Source organism: Pelobates fuscus, chromosome 1 (assembly GCF_036172605.1).
Source record: "Pelobates fuscus isolate aPelFus1 chromosome 1, aPelFus1.pri, whole genome shotgun sequence".
NCBI classification, from domain to species: Eukaryota; Metazoa; Chordata; class Amphibia; order Anura; family Pelobatidae; genus Pelobates; species Pelobates fuscus.
The window spans coordinates 79,613,178-79,637,006 of record NC_086317.1 but is presented as its reverse complement, the minus strand read 5'-3'; the positions used below and the strand labels follow the sequence as shown (position 1 = coordinate 79,637,006).

The 23,829-nt window shown below is 41.7% G+C and overlaps 1 protein-coding gene across 1 annotated transcript in view; it reads right to left on the bottom strand.

Moving 5' to 3' along the window:
* Positions 1-23,829, bottom strand: part of CUX1 (cut like homeobox 1) — a 337,454-nt gene that overhangs the window by 18,714 nt on the left and 294,911 nt on the right. Inside the window, exons 15-19 of the mRNA XM_063449906.1 lie at positions 11,884-12,020; positions 10,628-10,697; positions 9,984-10,090; positions 4,712-4,828; positions 766-849 (exon numbers count right to left, since the gene is read on the bottom strand). Coding sequence (XP_063305976.1) covers positions 766-849; positions 4,712-4,828; positions 9,984-10,090; positions 10,628-10,697; positions 11,884-12,020 — 515 coding nt within the window. The remainder of the gene's footprint in view (positions 1-765; positions 850-4,711; positions 4,829-9,983; positions 10,091-10,627; positions 10,698-11,883; positions 12,021-23,829) is intronic.

The following is a 23,829-nucleotide window of genomic DNA, read 5'->3' as shown; positions in this document are numbered from 1 at the left end:
ACCAAGCTCCCCATTCCCAGCCAAATGACGATCCATTAATCAACGAGTTAATCAATTTTTATTTGTTGAACATTTTATTTTATGTGTCACAATCACCTGTTAACTGCACAGTAATTGTGGGTTCCATAAATCATTTCTGTTTGGGTTAATCGTGCTAATGGCTGCAGTAAGTTTCAATAGTCCTTATAGACTTGACTAATAAAAACTGCCTGCTTCTATTACAACAGGGTCCTTCCCATTCCTCACCCAGCATTTATTAGTTTGTACATAACTGGGGATACAGCAATTAATTATTTGTGGCAGAGTACCAGGGAGTTCTATTAGTTGTTACGTATCGTGTATGTGTGTCTCTCTCTCTCTCTCTCTATATATATATATATATATATATTTTTTTTAAATGTATTCCACTAATCTTTCCCAGTTACCTTTAAGAAAGTTACAGAAATCAATAGAAGATCAGTATATATATTTTTCTTTTTTTTTAAATTGGCAGTAAATATAGCCAAGCTATAGGTGAAATCGAGATTATTGAAAAATCCCCTATTTATGGTTAATTTGGCAAACGAGGCTGTTTTTCACAGTTTATATTTTTTTCTCTTCTATTTCATCCAGTTTATACTTTCCAAGATTCTCAAGGCTTCTGTAAGAATGCCTATGAAGGAGTATGAAATGAATGCTTTAATTTCAGTAGAATCGGCAAAATATCCTTATTTTATGTATATTTGAATAATATGCAAAAGTTTGTGTTTCGGCGCAGGACTTTACCTTTCTACTAAATGATGCAAAGGGATCAAGTCGTTCTTCATATTGGGATGAGTAGCGAAGCTCCGTGTCATCGCTTTTTCCACCCTGTTAAAAAAGAAAAAGTGGATGGATTACTCTCATCATTCTAGAGTCAGAGTTTAAAGTGTGGCATAAATAACTATTAACTTAAAAACCACAAATAATTTAGTTTCCATTTCAAGACCAAGAATAGACCACTGTGAAAGCTCCTTTGGCAGTTTTAGGCTTGGCAACCTGAAACTACTGTAAATAAAATACTTTTGAGACTGTTCTGTTATTCTGTCAAGGTACATTAAATAGGGACGTGTGTTGCATTTCCTATTTTGCAGTTTACCAAGGGATGCAAAGATGTTACATGACTCTAGTTTGGGGAGTAGCAGAGCTAATAAAGTTCGTTCAGGATCTGTTAGGACTATTTGTGGTATTTGCCCAATAACTCTAACATGTAAATAATGCACTATTTAGTTGTTAAAGGGACACTATAGTCACCAAAACAGCTTTAGCTTAATGAAGCAGTTTTGGTGTATAGATCATGCCCCTGTAGTCTCACAGCTCAATTCTCTATCATTTAGGAGTTAAATTACTTTGTTTATGAACCCTAGTCACACCTCCCTGCATGTGACTTGCACAGTCTTCCTAAACACTTCCTGTAAAGAGTCATCTAAAGTTTATCCTTCTTTTATTGCAAGTTCTGTATAATTTAGATTTTCTTATCCCCTGCTATGTTAATAGCTTGCTAAACCCTGCAAGGGCCTCCTGTATGTGATTAAAGTTGAATTTACAAAGAAAGAGATCCAATTGTTTAAAAGGGACACTATAGTCACCAGAACAACTACAGCTTATTGAATTTGTTCTTGTAAATAGAATCATTACCTGCAGGCTTTTTGCTGTAAACACTGTCTTTCAGAGAAAATGCAGTGTTTACATTACAGCCTAGGGATAACTTCACTTGCCCCATCTCAGATAGCTAATAGAGATCCTTCCTGGGTCATGGCTGCCTAAAATGCATCCAAACATTCAGTGTCTCCTCCCTCTGCATGCAGACACTGAACTTTCCTCATAGAGATTCATTGATTCAATTCATCTCTATGAGGAGATGCTGATTGGCCAGGGCTGTGTTTGAATCATGCTGGCTCAGCCCCTGATCTGCCTCTTTGTCAGTCTCAGTCAATCCTATGGGGAAGCACTGTGATTGGATCAGGCCACTACTTCTGATTATGTCAGCAGGAAGTGGGCAGGTCAAAAGGAAACAGGCACAATAGTGGTCATTTAAGGTAAATTACATTTGATTGAAAGTGAAACCAGTTTATTTTTCATGCAGGCTCTGTCAATCAGAGTCAGGGGAGATGTGACAAGGGCTGCATAAACAGAAACAAAGTGATTTAACTCCTAAATGGTAGTGAATTGAGCAGTGAAACCTGTGAAGCATTACCTATACACTAAAACTGCTTCATTAAGCTAAAGTTGTTTATGTGACTATAGTGTTCCTTTAAGTGTATGCAGAATTTTAACAAATCACACATTCAATTAAAAAAAATAAAAGTTTGATCAGGATTATTGCGCACTCCTTAAAAAAATCTGTTTGTCAGGAAGACTTTTGAATTTCAAATTATATGAATAGTCTTTTGTACAAAGCCCTATTCTTCAGCCTCAGGACAGTTATGAGAGAAACACCTTCTCCTCAACCAGATTTCCAATTCTCAATAAAGATTCCAGCTATGTTCTACCCACAGAATGGAAAAGTACTGCCAACTCGGCCTCCATTTACACATTACATTGTGTAGTGAAGGAGGGTACCAGAGCCCGGCAATACTCATTGGAACAGCTATAAGAATTTTACTGTAACAAACACAGAACTACAGGCTTGGACAGTCCAGAATCAAATATATGAATTGGACAGATGGAACAAGTAGAAGGTGCACAATGATTACATATGCATTCTTCACGTAAAAATAAACAAACTCACTCTATATAGATCAATTTTAAATGCAATTCTACTCAAAAGCTTTAGGTTCAGAATAGGGCTTGCAAAAATGAACATATATCATAGAAGAATTTGTGATTTTAACAAAGCAGAAGAGCACCCTCTGCTGGCAAAATGTGTTATGGAACTTAGAATTGAGTTGCTACAATGTTTCCACTTTCTGATACACAGTGGTTCTTATTTTTTTTTTTTTTGAGTGGTACTCAAATTATGTAAACAGCATTTGCTTTACAAACCTATTCCTTAATAACAAAATTAGCTCAGTGACCCATTGTTAAATTGTAATATAAAATATAACATGAAACAAATACTCTTCTAAATGTGAAAAGGAGTATTTATTGCTGTGGGAAGCTACAAAAAAACATTTCATGTGGGCAGCTAGCTGATACTTAATGAACATGATGTGGGGATTCTATCTTGGGACATGACCAAGGGGTTAAAAAGCACTGCAATAACAGCAATTACTGAGGACCATGACAGATTTAGTAGCGTTGGCAATAAATTGATGATTCGGAAAGCTAGACTAAGACTGTGCCATGGTAAAAGTCATTGCATTCTGCACCAAAGGCAGTTCTTACTGACATTTTCTGTATATGGAGAGTGCATATATTTTGTAGACCTCCTAGTAAAGGTTCCCAATTTTAGGCTCCCTCTCCATTTCACCCAGGTTCTACTCTGGTGTCTCATCCGATAACCCCGCAGAAGATAGAGTTACGAGGGGTGACGAGTGAATATGGTATGAGCCAGTTTTAATGAACATGGCTTATCCCTTTACACGACTGTAAGAATCAGTAACACATTATGGTACACTGTAAGAAACGTAGCATAAAAATAAAGCACTGTTTTATTTTCTACCTATATAGAGGCTTTGTACCTGCCAGATGTACAGTGAATAACTGTATTAAACAGTTCAAGGCAACATAAAGCACATTTCCTTAAAAGTCTCCTATTATCCATATGCATTTAGCTTTTTAAGCATGTTTGTCACGGTCAATGTAGCCTATGAATGTACTTGTAAATGCAACAATTTGATTTTAGAATTTTCCCCAACCTCAGCTTGTCAAAACTCAATTCTGGTTTTTAGGAGCATAAATCAGTTACATAGTAATCGGCTGTGTAAGAAATTTTTGCAGTATTTTAGTTTTTTCGTGGGGTTTTTGCGGCGAATTGATGGCTAGAATAAAATGTTATTTATTGTGCATGCGGGATTAATGAAGAGAGACAAAAAAAACTCATAAAATATCTACCAACAGAATCGTGAATTGCAGTAGTTCCCGAGTTCTCCCACCCAGGATTCAGACATTTCCCTGTTCTGTTTAAGTTGGGATACAAATACAATTTGGTCTAGGGCAGTCTTGAGAAAAAGGTAGATTCCCAGATGTAGAACTATATCTGGCATCTGCTAAATGCAGACTTGCCCATTACTCTGTCGGACAATAAAGGAGACATCACTCCTGAGAATGCATTTTATCTCCTACAAAGTCCAGTGTAGAGCACTGTGCATATTAAAAGGCTTATGTGCTGCTGATTGGACATGGAAACCCATTACATGAAGCTTAATGCCTCCAGAATAGTTATTAATTGTCAATATGGGAAACAACATGCAACATAACACAATACAAATGAAACCTGAAAGCTATCCAAAATAGTATGAGTTCAAGGTCTTATGAAACCTATTTTTCCCGCTGTCCATATTAAATATATCTCTCTTATAGACAGCATTGGGAGTATCACAGGTCTATACAGTAGGAAAGGCAGCACAGTTAGTCTATATAGCATACAGGAGGAGAGTATTGCTGGTCTAAACGGGAGGAATAACTTTGCCCCATCTTATTTTGTTTCTATAATTATTAAGATTTCCTCATCAATGTAATAAATGTAGGAAGAAGTATAGTCGTGCTTAAATCTCAAATTGTAGATATTCTTCTTATGGGGAACACTCACTCTGCCAGGATAGCTTTGCAGGAATTTAATCTTTTCATACAATTTGATGTTGTCTGCTCTCAGGTTGTCCAGCTCACTTTGAAGGGCTCTCATGGTATGATGCATCATGCGATTTTCCTAAAAACAAAAAACAAAACAAAAATGATTAAATGTACATTAAAAAAATAAAAAATAATAAATAATAATAGTAATACCACAGGGCCAGATTCATAGATCTTTGAGCCGGAGTTTGTTTTTTCTTTTTGCTTAATAACCTATGTTTCAAGGACTGTGAAATACATTGGGGCCTTCAAGTAAGATGGTGATGAGGGAGTGAAAGCACAGGTGCTGGGAGTGAGTTTGTGAATAATTTGTTAAAGGGAAACTATAGTAACAGGAAAACAAAGTTGTACTCCTAGTACTATAGCTCTCTATAGTGCCCACCTTCCCCCTGCTCCCCAATGTGGTGCAGAAGAGGTCTCTTCGGTGCAGGCTCAAGTCCGTCGCCGCTCCTTCCCTGCTGATGTCAGCCAGTGGGGGAAATCTAATGCAATTGACATGCTGGCATTAGGATTTCCCCTTAAGAAAGCATTATACAATGCTTTGCTATGGGGATTCCGGTGACGCTGGATGTCCTCATGCATATCGTGAGGACATCCAGCATCAGTTAGGCGACCAAAAGTTGCCTAATGACCTGGAAGTCAGACAGCCACTAGAGGTGGAGTTACCCCCACAAAGCCAATTATTGCAGTTTACAAAAACTGCAATAATTAGCTTTACAAGGTTAAGGGACCTGGGTCAGTGCACCCAGACCACTTCAATGAGCTGAAGTGGTCTGAGTGCTTATAGTGTCCCTTTAAACAAATCTATCAGAGAATAGTTTTATTCTGTTTGCTCGCTTATCAGATGTTATTAAATGAAGGAAGGTGAAGCAGCCAAATGAGTTGTCCCTCAGGAGTAGTGAACTTTCCTTTGTTTGCCCTTCCTCTCTCACTTTCTCAATTATCTTCTCCCTCCCCCACACCTTTTCCTCATTTCCCCCACCTTAGACACCAAGTCTACCACTACTGGTTGCTAGTGTTTCATGGCTGAGTACAGTTTACTTGTGAATTATGCTTCTGCTCAATAACAATAATTTTTCTTAATGAGTGGATATTCATCATCCGATTCTTTCACGTATATGTAACTGATTGTGCGTTCGTTACCGCTGCCATAACTGAATGTGGTATAAATGTATTTTGGATTTGTTAAAAAAATTTTTTGTTAAATTTTTTTATTTTGTAAAGGTTTATCTCAATTGCTCCTTATTTTTTATTAAAGTCAACTGCAGGGAGGTAAATTATTGTTAGCTATAAATATTCAGTCACGTCAGGGCCGAATTCCGCATGGGCACGCTGGGCACTTGCCCGGGGGCCTTACAAGCATAGGGGCCCCACAGCATTGACCATGTACCGGGCCAACAGGGGAGGTCCGTTGATCTCCCCTGCCGGCCCATGGAGAGCCTGCCCTGCGTACTTGTTTTGGGCCCTCTCGGGCCGGTGGGGAGATTAAAGATCTCACTCACCGGCCAAAAGGCCCTTAATTAGAGAGAGGGATAGCGGGAGGGAGAGAGGACCTGGGAGGCAGTTCCTCCCGCAAGCATGCTGGTCTTAGCGTTGCCGCACATTGCCATGGCAACGATCCGACACAGCATTATGTTCGCAGGAAGAGAATAGATAGCCTGCAGCCAGAGGAGCTGCAGGCTTTAGATCATTACTCACCACTGGACCACCAGGGTTGGCAGTGTCCCCCCCTCCCACCAAAGGTAAGAAGAAGGGTGGGGGCACTGAAGGGGGACATAAAGCTTTTAAATTTTTTTTTATGTTAAATAAAAAATAAACAGAAAATCCCTTTTCCCTATACACACACACACAGCTCCCCTCACACACATATGCACAGCAACCCCCTGTGTACATTCAGCAGTCTGCGTGTGTGTATTCAACAGTCCGTGTGTGTGTGTGTGTATATTCAGCAGTCCGTGTGTGTGTGTGTGTGTATTCAGCAGTCCGCGTGTGTGTGTGTGTATATTCAGCAGTCCGCGTGTGTGTGTGTGTATATTCAGCAGTCCGCGTGTGTGTGTGTGTATATTCAGCAGTCCGCGTGTGTGTGTGTGTATATTCAGCAGTCCGCGTGTGTGTGTGTGTGTATATTCAGCAGTCCGCGTGTGTGTGTGTGTATATTCAGCAGTCCGCGTGTGTGTGTATATTCAGCAGTCCGCGTGTGTGTGTATATTCAGCAGTCCGCGTGTGTGTGTATATTCAGCAGTCCGCGTGTGTGTGTATATTCAGCAGTCCGCGTGTGTGTGTGTATTCAGCAGTCCGCGTGTGTGTGTGTATTCAGCAGTCCGCGTGTGTGTGTGTATTCAGCAGTCCGCGTGTGTGTGTGTATTCAGCAGTCCGCGTGTGTGTGTGTATTCAGCAGTCCGCGTGTGTGTGTGTATTCAGCAGTCCGCGTGTGTGTGTGTATTCAGCAGTCCGCGTGTGTGTGTGTATTCAGCAGTCCGCGTGTGTGTGTGTATTCAGCAGTCCGCGTGTGTGTGTGTATTCAGCAGTCCGCGTGTGTGTGTGTATTCAGCAGTCTGCGTGTGTGTGTGTATTCAGCAGTCTGCGTGTGTGTGTGTATTCAGCAGTCTGCGTGTGTGTGTGTATTCAGCAGTCTGCGTGTGTGTATTCAGCAGTCTGCGTGTGTGTATTCAGCAGTCTGCGTGTGTGTATTCAGCAGTCTGCGTGTGTGTGTATTCAGCAGTCTGCGTGTGTGTGTATTCAGCAGTCTGTGTGTGTGTGTATTCAGCAGTCTGTGTGTGTGTGTATTCAGCAGTCTGTGTGTGTGTGTATTCAGCAGTCTGTGTGTGTGTGTATTCAGCAGTCTGTGTGTGTGTGTATTCAGCAGTCTGTGTGTGTGTGTATTCAGCAGTCTGTGTGTGTGTGTATTCAGCAGTCTGTGTGTGTGTGTATTCAGCAGTCTGTGTGTGTGTGTATTCAGCAGTCTGTGTGTGTGTGTATTCAGCAGTCTGTGTGTGTGTGTATTCAGCAGTCTGTGTGTGTGTGTATTCAGCAGTCTGTGTGTGTGTGTATTCAGCAGTCTGTGTGTGTGTGTATTCAGCAGTCTGTGTGTGTGTGTATTCAGCAGTCTGTGTGTGTGTGTATTCAGCAGTCTGTGTGTGTGTGTATTCAGCAGTCTGTGTGTGTGTGTATTCAGCAGTCTGTGTGTGTGTGTATTCAGCAGTCTGTGTGTGTGTGTATTCAGCAGTCTGTGTGTGTGTGTATTCAGCAGTCTGTGTGTGTGTGTATTCAGCAGTCTGTGTGTGTGTGTGTGTATTCAGCAGTCTGTGTGTGTGTGTGTGTATTCAGCAGTCTGTGTGTGTGTGTGTGTATTCAGCAGTCTGTGTGTGTGTGTGTGTATTCAGTAGTCTGTGTGTGTGTGTGTATTCAGCAGTCTGTGTGTGTGTGTATTCAGCAGTCTGTGTGTGTGTGTATTCAGCAGTCTGTGTGTGTGTGTATTCAGCAGTCTGTGTGTGTGTGTATTCAGCAGTCTGTGTGTGTGTGTATTCAGCAGTCTGTGTGTGTGTGTATTCAGCAGTCTGTGTGTGTGTGTATTCAGCAGTCTGTGTGTGTGTGTATTCAGCAGTCTGTGTGTGTGTGTATTCAGCAGTCTGTGTGTGTGTGTATTCAGCAGTCTGTGTGTGTGTGTATTCAGCAGTCTGTGTGTGTGTGTATTCAGCAGTCTGTGTGTGTGTGTGTGTATTCAGCAGTCTGTGTGTGTGTGTATTCAGCAGTCTGTGTGTGTGTGTATTCAGCAGTCTGTGTGTGTGTGTATTCAGCAGTCTGTGTGTGTGTGTATTCAGTAGTCTGTGTGTGTGTGTGTGTATTCAGCAGTCTGTGTGTGTGTGTATTCAGCAGTCTGTGTGTGTGTGTATTCAGCAGTCTGTGTGTGTGTGTATTCAGCAGTCTGTGTGTGTGTGTATTCAGCAGTCTGTGTGTGTGTGTATTCAGCAGTCTGTGTGTGTGTGTATTCAGTAGTCTGTGTGTGTGTGTGTGTATTCAGGAGTCTGTGTGTGTGTGTATTCAGCAGTCTGTGTGTGTGTGTATTCAGCAGTCTGTGTGTGTGTGTATTCAGCAGTCTGTGTGTGTGTGTATTCAGTAGTCTGTGTGTGTGTGTGTGTATTCAGCAGTCTGTGTGTGTGTGTATTCAGCAGTCTGTGTGTGTGTGTATTCAGCAGTCTGCGTGTGTGTGTGTATTCAGCAGTCTGTGTGTGTGTGTATTCAGCAGTCTGTGTGTGTGTGTATTCAGCAGTCTGTGTGTGTGTGTATTCAGCAGTCTGTGTGTGTGTGTATTCAGCAGTCTGTGTGTGTGTGTATTCAGCAGTCTGTGTGTGTGTGTGTGTGTGTGTATTCAGGAGTCTGTGTGTGTGTGTGTATTCAGGAGTCTGTGTGTGTGTGTGTATTCAGCAGTCTGTGTGTTTGTATTGTATGAATGTATTGCATTTGTTGGGGTACCAGTAAATATAAGCTTAATTTTATTGATAATTTACATTTTTATTCCTGTGACTGGTTGAGTAGGCAGGGCCCCAGTGCACTGCTTTGCCCGGGAGCCCATAATGTTGTTAAAATGGCACTGAGTCACTTATAAAAGTATGTGAACAACTGCCCTTTACTCAGAATTTTCTAGCAGTTCTTCCTGATGATCACAGTTTGTTTTCTGCAGACAATAACTATGTATTCAAGCTTGGAGCTAATGACTATGGCCTTGATTTAATAAGCTTGCCAAAGGATTCAATACATTTTTCCAAATGATTTATCTACAAAAATCCCCATAGACTGTAATGGTGAGTTCTGTAGATAAATTAATTTGAACGTTTTTTTTTTTTAACATTACTGAATCATTTGGAAGGGTTATTAAATTGAGACCTTTGTGTCTTATCTAGATAACCTCCTAACATCTAGTTTCCCACAAAAACTAGTTTGAAGCCATTTCCAATTATGCCACAAATAGGGAAAAAAAATCCCTCAGATATCTCCTAGGATCAACACGCGGCAACACAGTAATATTCTGTTTTTTTAAAAAATCATCCAGACCTTTCCTTCATTTGTACTAACCACTCTGACCCCATTCACATTTACTTCTTTCCCCCGTTTAAGTAAGCTTATTATGTCAGTTTAGGTTAAAGATATAAGATGAATAAACCCAACAAAAACAAAATGTGAGAAATGGAAGGGAAACAGATTATTGACACCATCTTTAACTATCAACCTACTGCTTCCAACTCCTGATTTCTGGCTCTGAAACGTTCCCTTTGGCTCGAAATAATGGACAAAAGAGAATCCATTTGACCTTCAGGAAGAGGAGTAGTTGCAGAATAACCTACAATTAGAGAAAGAATAAATTAATAATCTACCATTAGCATGTAAACATATTCCATACATAAGGTGTATATCTCGAGTTAAGACTTGACTTTCACTGTGTGGATCCTTCTAAACATTTTGAGATCTTATTGAATGTGGATGGCATCTATGTGCAAAAGTTAATAAAGCTGTTTGCTATGGAATTATATACAATCTAAGATGTATGTAGCACTCTGTCCATGATCGTAATGCCTTGAGCAGAAATGAGACACCAGAGAGCCAACCTGGGATCGTGGAACTGTTGGGACTGTTGGGATGTATGGAATATTATAGTGTGCTTTTATTGCCTAATTCGGAAATCTCCAAGTTATAGCAGGTAGAAGTGTTAATGGAAAAATTAAGGCCAATATAAAGGTGTGAGTATAGTGGAGTTTAATTTTTTTTTTTCTAAACCAGATATTTTAACCTAAATTTTGCCATTTGAATTTCATTTTTAATTGGAGCTTAGTGAATAACCCTGATTATGTTTAGAACCACGAGCTAGGGAAAAACCTACCATAAAACACAGCAGTTGCCTCTTTGATGGGTTCTGGAATCTTCTCCATGCTGCTGGTGATATCAGCCCCCTGAAGGGTAAAAGCACCATGTGATTAGAGTGTCACCATAGTTCAATTTGAACTCTAATTGTATACAGTCTGTTAGATCTGAGAATATTTTAGGTTCAAGTAACCACAGATTTCAAAGTAAATGGTTGGACGGAAGGTAATTTCTGCAGATTTATTATACCTCATCTACACACTGTGAGGAAAGGGATAGGACATGTTCTACTTGGTAGATGACCCTTATCAAGGAATCCAGAATGTTGGCAAGTATTATTTATTTATATAATGGTTAGCTCACCTGCAGCCCTTATTGTTATAGTCAAACAAAAGGCTGTGTAAAAGGCTACCCGATCTTACAAAACAACGGTCATCACGTTTGCAGTTCTCATTTTTTAAATGTTTATTACATTTAATGAACTTAATGTTTTTTTTTTAATTTACATTAGTTTATTATGCTATATGTATATTGCTTAGCCCAGATACACTTTTAGAATAGTATAATTGGATGGATGCTTTGTTTTTTTATATACAAATTTACAGTTATTGTATGTTTATCGTTGTTTCATTTAATTGTGTTAAATTTAAAAAAAACAAAACTTTTTCAATAACAAATATTTGAAGAATTGTATTTTTATTTTTTTTTTAGAACATTTCACTTTATCTGGCTGAACAGAATCTACTATTCTCTGACCAATTGTTGCTCAACCAACCTAACTTGGCTGCTGCTGCAGGTTCGCATAGAGGAGTCACAGCGTCAGGATGAGTGCAATCTGTACATTAGTTTAGTGTGCATAACGATGGGTATTCAGATATTTAACAATTAGTTTTGCTCCATAAGCCCAACCTTTCTTCCCCTGTGCCAACCACCGTGTTTCTCTTTTTGCTCCAAAACACCGCTGTGCATGATGTAACGATAGTAAGGTATGTAAAGTAGAAAGCAGACTAGGGAACTACAAAACCATCTTCTGCCGCTCTACAGCTTTCTAAAGAAAGTTTTATCACGATTGGTTGAGTCACATCTTTATTTGGTGAAATCCAATTTATTTGGTGGAAGCCAATGGCAAACAAACTTAAAATGTGCATATGTTGTGTGTGTAGATATATATTTTTATTTTTACACATTTCAATGCCTCATCTGTATAATGCTTAGAAAAAAAAAGGAAAGAATGGTTCAACCCCAGGCAAGAATGTTCACTTAAGAAGGTAATACCTCTGCATCTGGACGTTGAACAGAGGACATGGACTGGATGGTGCTGAGGTCATGTTCCAACTTGCTGATCAGATCTTTCTGTTCAGAGACTGTATTAACCGCTTCAGTGAACTGCATCTGTAGTTCAGCACAGCGACCTGAGAAACAAAAATGTCAACATTTACTGCGACTAAGGTCACACGTTCTGTACGATAAAATTTTCAAATTAATGGATGACTCTTTTGGTGTTCCATTATTCTGGTTCCTTTCAGGCTGTTTTTGTTTGTGTGTTTATCACACAGCTATTTTTTTTATTTTAGTTTTTTAATTGCTGCCATTTTTTCGCTCTCTTTTTTCATTTTTATTAATTATTTCCATTTATATACTTATTATTGCCATTTATATAGTGCCAACAGATTCCGCAGAGCTTTACAATATTTTAAGAGGGGGATTTAACTATAAATAGGACAATTACAAGAAAATATACAGGAACAAGAGGTTGAAGAGGACCCTGCCAGGGATGTATTTACCACAAGGCATTTACCTAAGGTGGCACTTTCGGGGGGAGGGGGGGGCCAAAAAATGCCACCCCAAGCTCCCAGACCAATGCCTTGCTTGTCTTGTGTTCTGGGGCTGTCCACCTTACTGTGAGTGAGTGTTGCTGTCAGTGTGTGTCTGTGAGTAAGTAAAAAAGTGTGTGTGTCTTTCAGTGAGAATGGGTGTGCCTGTGAGTGTGTGTGTCATTTTATGTGTATCTGAGAGTGTGTGCCTGTCAGTGAGTGGGTGTGTCAGTATGTGTTCGTTAAACAGTGTGTGCATATGACTGTATGTGTGTGCCAATGACTGTATCTGTCAGTGAGTGTATATCAGTGCACGTATCAATGAGGGCATGTGTCTGTCAGTCAAAAAAGTGGCCTTGACACGAATTGGGGGGTCAAATTTAGATTTTGGGGGTGCCCGAATTTAGTTGTGCCTAGGGCAGCACAAATCCAAAATACACCACTGGACCCTGCTCAAACGAGCTTACAGTCTATAGGAGGTGGGGTATAAAACATATTAGGACATGACATTTGTTTCTTTAACGGTAATTTGTGGCAATCTAGCTCCAGAATTGCATTGATTACCAAGCTGGGGAAAAAAAATGTCACACGAGGTCTAACTGAACAATTTCAGCCGATTTTTTTCTTTACACTTCTGTTGTCATTCCACTGCCATTTCCTGTCTAAAAGCCCATTTTGGTGTAATTTGATCCAATCATTTATGTTTATTTTATAATGTAATCATACATTTTAGCAAAGTTTCTCTCAAAACCATAGACAGAACAGAAATTAAAGCAATGTCGAGTTCAATCACATAAATTACAATAAAATAGAGATTTTTTTTAAATATAATGTTTATATAATAGCTATTGCCTTTGTTGTCACCTGGAGAGCTACTAATGTAATAACAAATGAGTATTAGGGACATGTTGGTTAAAGCAGACTCCCAGCTGTTCCCGATGAAACCAATACATGGCACGTATACGTGTCTTCACAGTAGCCAAATATATTTTATTTTACACTCTATTCTTTAACTTTTGGCAGTGTAGCATTTACTTTTGTAACATTTCAGGTTATTCACTGGCCTTGAACTTGTTACATTTTCCTAAAAACTGAAAAAGTTTTCATTAGTAGTGTAGTTCATTAGTTTCATTAGTACGCCCAGATATATATCTTAGTAGGCTTGAATATTTAGTTGGTTTGACAGGGTTTGTATTTGATCTTTCCAATATGCACTGTGGATAGCAAATGCTATCTTAAAGCCTTTGTTAGAACTGAATAATTTAATTTTCACATTAAACTAAGGCAATATAACTGTTTGAGTGTATTATGGTTAATTATATTGAACACATGACTATGACATCATGTAACCATTATACTTGAATTTGTGCTCCAATATATACTGTGTAAGTCCAGACCTCTGACCTTGCCATGATCTTCATTTCATTAAGGAGGCCTTCCATCTACATTGTCTGATTGGAGAACAAAATTTGTGTAAAGGTTTTGTAGAAATTCTGTAGTGAATTAGGGATCGAACTATCATTTCTATCTTCATACAATCTGCACACAAGCAGAAAGAGCCAACCAATCCCCAGAGGTCTCTTTACTTTACTTCTAGCACTCAAGAGAACCGGCCAACCTTCTTCATTGGGCAGAACTCTACACACGACTACCCTGGTCTTAGCCCCTTCTATGTAACCTACGGCCGTCACACTTATGTCCTACCAGCAGAGTTTTCCAAGGCAGGGATGCCAATGTTAGATCAATATCTGGCCAATATGAGAAAGATGTGGATTTGGGTCCATGCTCCCATGGAAAAGGTTGCAGAGCTGTTTCTACATATCAAGTGGGTGACAAGGTATGGTTCGCAAAATGTTATAGCAAACTGAAAGTACCCACTATGAAATTGGTTCCTAGATTTATTGGTCCTTTTCCTTTTCTTTTGAAGACCAATCCTGTCTCATAATACCTCGTTCTTCCTACCAATATGAGAATTCCAAATACGTTCCATGTCTCCTTACTGAAACCCTTAGTGTGCAACTGATATACTACTCCCTCTGTAACTCCCAGACCACTAACTGTTGCTGGGCAAGAGGAATACAAAGTGCATCCCATCACTGACTCAAGGATTTCCAGTGGTTCTTTACAGTACATCCTGGACTAGAGGGATTATAGTCCTGAGGCGCATTCTTGGGTCTCTGCCTCGGACGTTCACGTTGATTGCTTTGTCCACTCCTTCCATGCCAGATTCCCTTTAGACCAAGTCCTGCCCACCTGGTGTGTGGTTTTCATGGAGGAGGTAATGTCACTGTGCCGGATAGGTGTGATCATGCGACTGCACCTGATTGTCATGGCCATGCTAACTTTAACCCCAGACAGACACTTGCCACATGATGGATGCCGATCAATTCTGCTCCGAGACTTAGAGAAACAGGAGTTCAGAAGCATTTTATAAGAAACCCACTTCAGAGAAGATTGAGCAGTGCTCTTAAAAGATAGGAGGTATCAGGAGGGATATTTTTTAGCAATAATCATAATGATTTATTCGTCAAAGGTAGAGTAGCAAATCAGATGTACTCCTTCACCACTGTATATGTTCCAAATACAGAACAAACCAATTTCCTTTTAGAAGTACTACGTAAACAAACTAACTTTGCAGAGGGCTTTCAAATTTCTTCAAGGATATATAAATGGTCTTTAGACCCATTTCTTCATTCTTCCACAGCACAAAGCAGCATACCACAACAAAACATAAGGAGGATCAGGAGGGCACTCCTCAAGCAGCAACTGGTAGATTGCTGGTGGGCTCTAAGCCCCGACAGTAGGAACTACATATTCTTTTCCGCTCTCCACAAGAGATACTCGAGATTAGACTACATATTTATGCATGCGGAAAATGCAAATAAATGCGATAAACTATTAACATGCGTACTTAGGCAGCAATAGAAAATTATACTGTGATGTAATTCCAGTAAAATACAAGTTTAGCAGGCTAAGATTGCCACAAGGCATATGTATGTATATGTGTTTGTAGTACACGTAGCTAAGATACTGTTATCACTGTACTGACCAGGTGCAGGAATGTAAGAACTGGAATTACGCGTCCCTCTCCTTTGTATCAGATGAGCCACGTGGTTAGACCGGATGGATGAGTTTAGACTCTATTTATTAAATAGGTTAAGGGTATGTGTGGGTGTAGTTAATTGTGGGAGGAGCTACAGTGCTATATAAGGAATGTACTCTATGTATTCAGTACTCAGACTTTGCTGTATTTTGGTGACGCTAGTCCCTCTGAGTCCCGATCGGTGATCCAATAAAGAATCTCTTCCTTCCTGAAGAAACCTGTGTCCATCTCTCTGTGCTTGGCTTCCGTCAGTTTCTCCGGTATCATTTGGTGCATTGGCCGGGAAGCTCATCGTTCAACGGTAGCTGAGAGGCAGAGGCGTGAGACGGTCTATCTTTGCCCACGTTCTCTACGGCTGCACCCCTGAACTTCTGCGTGGACCTCCCTTCGTCTCGGCGCCACTGGTCTGTTGTCCAGGAGATCATCGGCCTCTACGTGAGAAGTGCTGGGGTGTCCCCGTCGATGAGTGTGAACTCAGGTTCAGGAACGAGGAGGTAAGACAACTGCTGTTTTAGACGGCAGGACCCACTAGGGGTATACCGATTGTGCGGTAGGCCCAAAGGGGTTTTGAATCTGTGTATCTGCCCCCTCTGTCGGAGGGAAGGAGCGAAGGCGCACCGCTCGATCGAACGCTCTTTAGTCAGACCGTTTGATTTGGTTAGTCAGGCGGGGTCCTGGTGTAAATAGCCCTAGCCGGACACCGGTGTCTTGTCTAGACTAGCGTTCTAGGGTGTATATTACGTTCGCTAGGTCGGAGGGACCGGGAGACTAAGCGGCGCCTGTGTAAATTCGGTTCGCTAGTTCTCATCCTATCTGGGCTAAGTGGGAAGGCGTGTAAATTTGGAACCCACTAGACTTTTGATAGTGCGACTAAGAGGCGCCTGTGTAAATTCGGTTCTCTAGCTCGCTATATATGTGGTGATTGGGCAGTGTGGCTAACCAAAACGGGTGTATATAGTTTTAGGTAGTCCATTCAAGGTACTGGCCAATAGTTTAGTTGGGAATTGTAAATGTGTTAACGATTGTTTTAGTAAAGTGTATATCTTGTTAGATAGCGCGAGCTCAGCCGTCTAGCGAGAGTGTTAATAGTGTGTTGCTGTATTATAGTGCACGGTACCATAACCCTGTATATTTACTGACATTATATAATAAGTACTAATCATTGTCGTCCATTGCATGTTTAACACCATAACCACTAATAATTGTATTGTGACCTTAACTTGTGCTTTGACCTATGCTAACCGTACTGTAACCGCTATTTGTAAAAGACGATGTTACTGGGGTGTGTTATAGACGGGTAATTCGTATATAGAGAATTATAGCGTGGGTGACTGTATAGTTACGCCAAAGGGCATAATATTGATTATATAGTGACTGGTGTAACAGCTGTGTGTGTACGGGAATTCCCTGAGTGTTTATTGTTATTGTGTACGTTTCACTTGGTAACCGTACCACGTGGTGCTGTTGCCAGAGGAAACGGGTGTGACTGTTGAATAGTACGCGTGTATAGTATTCGTTGTCGACGACGTTCCATTGTTAAGTATGGGTGCGTCGCAGTCAACGATTCCGGATCCCTTAGGATGTATGGTTAAGAATTTTAAAAAGGGATTCAAAGTTTGTGATTTTGGGGTAAAGAGGTCTCCTGTACGTTTGGTCACTTTGTGTACTAGGGAGTGGCCTACTTTGGTTGCGGCATGGCCGCCACGTGGCAGTTTGGATCCAACTCTGGTACAGCGCTTACACGTGGCTGTATCGGGTAGGCCTGAACTTTACGGCCAGTTTCCTTATATTGACTGTTGGAGACAGGCCGTAAATGACTCGCCAAAATGGCTCCAGACATGCCACGAGGAGCAGTGTCGCCTCATGGTAGCTAGGACTTGCTCGTCCACTAGGACTTGTATTATGCCCATTTTGGACACGCCCCCTGAGTCCGAGATCCCTTTGCCGCCCCCTTACTTTCCGTTAAGAAGAAGTGACGCAAACGCAGGAAGTCCTGCACCCCTCCCCTCATTACCCTCATCCACTTCCGCTTCCTCCTCCAGTACAGGATCCACCCCCCCTCGTACTAAATCTCCCCTTCCGGAACCAGAATCCACCCCCATTAGAAACGAATATCCTGATTTGGCGCCACTTCAGACTTCCGGTCAAGCTTCATCTAGCTCGGCTCGAAGTGTTTTATTTACGACCTTTTCCCAAAACCGACCTCCCACATCCCCATACCCTATCTCTCCCCGACCGGAACCCATGACTGACGCCTCTCTACGTAGCCCCATCCAAACCCGACAGTTGACTGGTGCCCAACAATTAAAGCACTATCAGATGCCTCTTCGTCTGAATCCCGGGTCAGCTTATATCGATGCCGCAGGTCAAATGGCACACGCTGACCCAGTCTTCGTATATGTCCCATTTACCACAACCGATCTTTTAAACTGGAAGACCCATAATTCCTCGTATACTGAGAAACCACAAGCTATGACTGATCTGTTCACCTCAATAGTACAGACGCATAATCCGACATGGGCTGATTGCCAGCAGTTACTAATGACTTTATTTAACAATGAGGAAAGGACAAGAATAAATCAAGCAGCCATTAAAGCATTAGAGGATAGAACCCGTGCTTTGAACCAAGCCAATCCAGCAGCATGGGCCGCGACACACTATCCCAACACCGATCCCGATTGGAACGTAAATGGTGCTGATATGGTTCAACTCAGAGCCTATAGAGACGCTATAATTGCTGGCATGAAAGCCGGAGGAAAGAAAGCCATTAACATGTCGAAGACAGTTGAGGTGATCCAGAAAAGCGATGAAGCGCCCAGTGTCTTTTATGACCGATTATTGGAGGCATACCGCTTGTATACCCCCTTTAATCCGGAAGACGCAGACAATTCCCGAATGGTTAACTCCGCCTTTGTCAGCCAAGCATACGGAGATATTAAGCGCAAGCTACAAAAGTTAGAAGGGTTTGCAGGTATGTCCATCACCCAACTAATGGAGGTAGCAAATAAGGTCTATATGAACAGGGATACAGAAAGTAAGAAAGAGGAAGAGCGCAAGATGCGTAAAAAGGCTGATATGCTAGCGGTAGCGATCGCAGGCGTAGATAAACGGGGCCCAGATAGAGGCAATAATAGATGGAGTAGGGAGCCTTTGAGTAGGGATCAATGCGCGTATTGCAAGGAAGAAGGGCATTGGAGGAACGAATGTCCGCAAAGAGAGCAGTACGAGAGAGACCAACCCAGGGCAGGCTACGGAAACTTTAGAGGTAGAGCGAGAGGTAGAGGAGGCCCCGGAGGGAGTAATGGTTATAGAGGGAGTAATGGGAACAGAGGAAGTGTTAGGGAAGACAGGTATATTCCAGCAGCGCAAAGGTCCCGCGATAGAGAAGGTAGGGACTTTGTAGGATTGGCTGACACTGTCATGGAGGACTATTGATACCGACCGGGCTCCATCCCCCTTGGTCGAGCGGAGCCTATGGTCGATGTATCAATAGGGGGGAAAAGGAGTGCGTTCATGATCGACACTGGTGCTGAACATTCAGTGGTGACTAATCTAGTTGCTCCTCCATCTGGAAGGACTATTACTGTGATAGGAGCAACTGGAAGAAGTGCTGAAAAACCGGTTCTTAAAAGTCGACTCTGTACATTGGGAGGCCACGTAGTAAAACACCAATTCCTTTATATGCCTGAATGTCCAGTCCAATTGCTGGGACGTGATATGCTATCAAAATTACAAGCGCAGATTACGTTCCTACCAAATGGAACAACATCCTTAAAGTTTAATGGACCTTCAGGTATTATGACTTTATCCGTACCAAAGGAAGAAGAGTGGCGACTTTATACAGTGTTGACTAGCCAAAACCCTAGGAGTGATGAGACATTGTTTAACATACCAGGAGTTTGGGCAGAGAACAACCCACCAGGACTGGCCCGCAATATTCCACCAATAAAAATTGAACTGAAACATGGGGTTTATCCAGTGAGCCTAAGACAATATCACATTCCGCAGAAGGCTAAGAAGAACATCCAATCCTATCTGGATAAGTTCATACGGTATGGTATCCTAAAATTCTGTACTTCCCCCTGGAACACCCCATTGCTGCCTGTTCAAAAGCCCGGTACAGATGAGTATCGACCTGTACAGGACTTAAGAGCAGTCAATGATGCGGTTGTTAGCATACATCCAGTTGTACCCAATCCATATAACCTGCTTGCTTTAATTCCGGGCGGGGCTACTTACTTCACAGTCTTAGATCTCAAAGATGCCTTCTTTTGCCTCCGAATTGCCGCAGAAAGCCAATGTATTTTCGCTTTCCAATGGGAGAACGCTGTAACGGGCTCAAAACGCCAAATGACTTGGACAAGACTGCCCAAGGGTTTAAAAATTCACCTACCCTATTTGGTTCAGCTCTAAGTCAAGATCTACTGGATTTCGAGTCTATCCCAGGAGAATGTGTATTGTTACAATATGTAGATGACTTGTTGATAGCAGCAGTTACAAAAGAAAAATGTCAGCAAGCAACGCACGATCTACTACATATTCTCTGGAAGGCAGGATACAAGGTGTCCAGGAAGAAGGCTCAGTTGTGTTTGCCAACTGTCAAGTATCTGGGATTCCATATCTCTGAAGGTCAAAGGATTATGGGGCCAGAGAGAAAAGAAGCTGTCTGCCAAATACCAATACCCAAGAATAGAAGACAAGTGCGAGAATTCTTGGGGGCAGCAGGCTTCTGTAGGATATGGATTCCCAGCTATGCGATACTGGCAAAACCTCTGTACGCAGCCATCAAAGGTACAGAGCACGACCCCTTCTTATGGACCCAAGAACAGCAAACGGCATTTGAAGATGTGAAGAAGGCTTTGATGAGTGCCCCAGCATTAGGTCTACCTGATCACACACGACCATTCTACTTATATGTACACGAGCAAAGAAGAATGGCTGTGGGAGTATTGACACAGTACTTGGGATCATGGCAAAGACCTGTTGCCTACATGTCTAAGCAACTGGATGCAGTGGCCAGCGGACTTCCACCTTGTCTAAGAGCCGTAGCTGCAGCCGCCCTGCTAGTAGCTGAAGCCGATAAACTCACTCTGGGTCAAGAACTTTATGTACGAGTCCCACATGCAGTACAGACGTTGTTGGATTACAAAGGAAATCATTGGTTTAGTAACAGCCGTATGACCAAGTATCAAGCAATGTTGTGTGAAAACCCAAGAGTGCATTTAGAGACTGTAAACACCTTAAATCCAGCTACCCTTTTGCCGCAACCTACTGAAAGTCAACATGATTGTTTGGAAGTAATGGATGAAGTATTTTCAAGTAGACCAGATCTTCGTGATTTTCCCATCCAGAACCCCGATGTTCAATATTACACCGACGGCAGTAGTTATGTGAAAGAAGGGATCCGCTATGCAGGATATGCAGTGACAACAATAGACAAGGTGATAGAAGCTCGGCCACTGGCGAAAGGAACATCAGCACAAAAGGCAGAATTAATAGCACTAACACGAGCGTTACAATTGGCTGAAGGTTTAAGAGTAAATATCTATACGGACTCTAAGTATGCGTTTTTAACCACTCATGCCCACGGAGCTTTGTATAAAGAAAGAGGACTACTGAATTCAGAAGGCAAAGAAATCAAGTACGCAGCTGAAATCCTACAACTATTGGAAGCAGTGTGGGAGCCGAAAGAAGTCGGTATCATACATTGTCGAGCGCATCTGAGAGGAGATGGTGATGTAACCAAGGGAAATCGGATGGCAGATAGTGCAGCTAAGCGTGCTGCTGAATCAGGAAGACAGGAGTATGTGGGGCATATAGCTGCTCTTATACCAACTCCACTGTCCCAATGGACTCCAGTTTATACAGCTCAAGAAGAGGAGTGGTTAAAGACTGAACCGGGAAAGTATTTGGAGAACAAGTGGTATCAGCTAGAAGATGGAAGAATAGTCATACCAGCATCACTAGCGGTAGAAATTGTCCAAAATTATCACAACGGGACACATTCTGGGAGAGACAGTACTGAAGAATCTCTCAGGAAACATTTCTACATACCAAGATTGTCCAACTTGACTCAGGCCATTGTACGCAGATGTGTAACATGTGCTAAGAATAATGCAAGACAAGGACCAGTAAAGCCACCAGGAGTCCAGTTTATGGGGGGACTCCCCATGTCCGATCTACAAATAGACTTTACAGTAATGCCTAAATCGGGTGGACATCGTTACCTGTTGGTAATTGTGTGCACCTATTCAGGCTGGGTAGAAGCATGTCCTACTCGTACAGAGAAAGCAGGAGAAGTTGTAAGATTCCTGCTACGAGAAATAATACCCCGATATGGACTACCCTGTTCTATAGGATCGGACAATGGTCCAGCTTTTGTTCATCAGTGCCTACAACAACTGACTCATATGCTTGGTATAAAGTGGAGGCTTCATACTGCATATAGACCCCAGAGTTCTGGTAAGGTAGAGAGAATGAATAGAACTATAAAGAACCAGTTGGCTAAAATGTGTCAGGAAACCCAACTTAAGTGGAACGTTCTCTTACCCATAGCTTTATTGCGAATCCGCAGTACCCCTACCAGAAGGATGGGCCTCTCTCCTTTTGAAATCATGTATGGGCGACCACCTCCCGTACTTGGTAACTTAAGGGGGGACTTGAGTCAGTTGGGAGAAGGAATTACCCGGCAGCAGGTTGTAGAGTTGGGTAAGACTATGGAGGAGGTACAGAAATGGGTACAAGATAGATTACCTGTGAATATTTATCCCCCTGTTCATAGTTATCATCCAGGAGACCAAGTGTGGATTAAAGAGTGGAATAATGTACCGTTAGGGCCCAAGTGGAGAGGTCCTTATGTTGTTCTTTTGTCTACCCCTACAGCGATAAAAGTAGCCGAAGTAACTCCGTGGATACATCACTCCAGGGTTAAACCAGCAGCAGTCGATTCTTGGCAAATTACAGCAGATCCAGAGAATCCCTGCAAGATCCGGTTGAAACGCACTACTCAGTCGGAGTAACGAGGAATTATTGTGGATTACAAATTTTATTGTTACAGGTGTGAGTGAGAAGGCCATAATAAAGCCTGTCCGCTTACCAACACATAGTGTATAAGCCAGGAAAGTCTCGAAGGGACACCTGTGAAGACGAGCAGAACTCCATTCCCTGCAGCCCTCACATCCTGGAAGCTGAGGTTCCATCGCACGGACGAAGACTGAGGATGACGGCGAAAGATGTGCTTTTGATTGTGTTTATTTATATGTGTTTTTATATTCAGGAAGGTAGAGGTACCGACACTCCTAGCTGTGAGGTATGCATTAAGACTACGAGAACAGGTAACCATATTTCCCAAACCCTAATTTGGCATTCACAATACGAATGTAAAGGAGAGGTATCAAGATGTAGATACCTAAATATAGACTATAGTGTGTGCCATTTAGGAGTAGGAGAACCTAAGTGCTTCAGTCCAGAGTATCAACCTCGTACAATTTGGTTGACTCTCAGGAATGGAGATCCTCAGGGGACCCTAATTAATAAGACGGTGTTAGAATCCGTACATTCTTCGGGTGTTCTGCTATTTGATGCATGTAAGGCGATATCAAGTGGTAAAAAACCGTGGAATGTATGTGGGGATCTTAGATGGGAGAGGACGTATGGGTCTAATGATAAATATATTTGTCCCAGTAGTAAAAATAAATATGTGAGTCCTAGATGCCCAAATAAAGACTATAACTTTTGTCCATATTGGTCTTGTGTGGGGTGGGCGACTTGGGGACAGACAGTAGATAAAGACATGATAGTGACTAAGTTGCCGACTAGCCCTTATTGTAAGTCTATGGAATGCAACCCAGTCCATATACTTATTAATAACCCCGACAAGTTCCTAGATAAGTATGGAAATTTATTTGGGTTTCAGATATACGGGACGGGTTTAGATCCTGGGACATTATTGTTTATAGGAATAGAGACTGATACGGTATCCTCCCAGACTCATCAAGTATACCATTCCTTTTATGAAGAGATGAGTATAGATAATAAGATCCCCCATAACGCTAAAAACCTGTTCATTGACCTAGCTGAAAGTATTGCCGGTAGTCTTAATGTTACCAACTGCTATGTGTGTGGAGGTACTAACATGGGAGACCAATGGCCTTGGGAAGCAAAGGAGGTAATGTCCGGTTCTGAGGCAGTTGACCAACTAATATCTACACAAGCCGATTATCATTTGAGTGTTAGAGGTAAATCTGAGTGGAGATTAAAGACCTCCATCATAGGTTATGTTTGCATAGCAAGGAAAGGAATAAT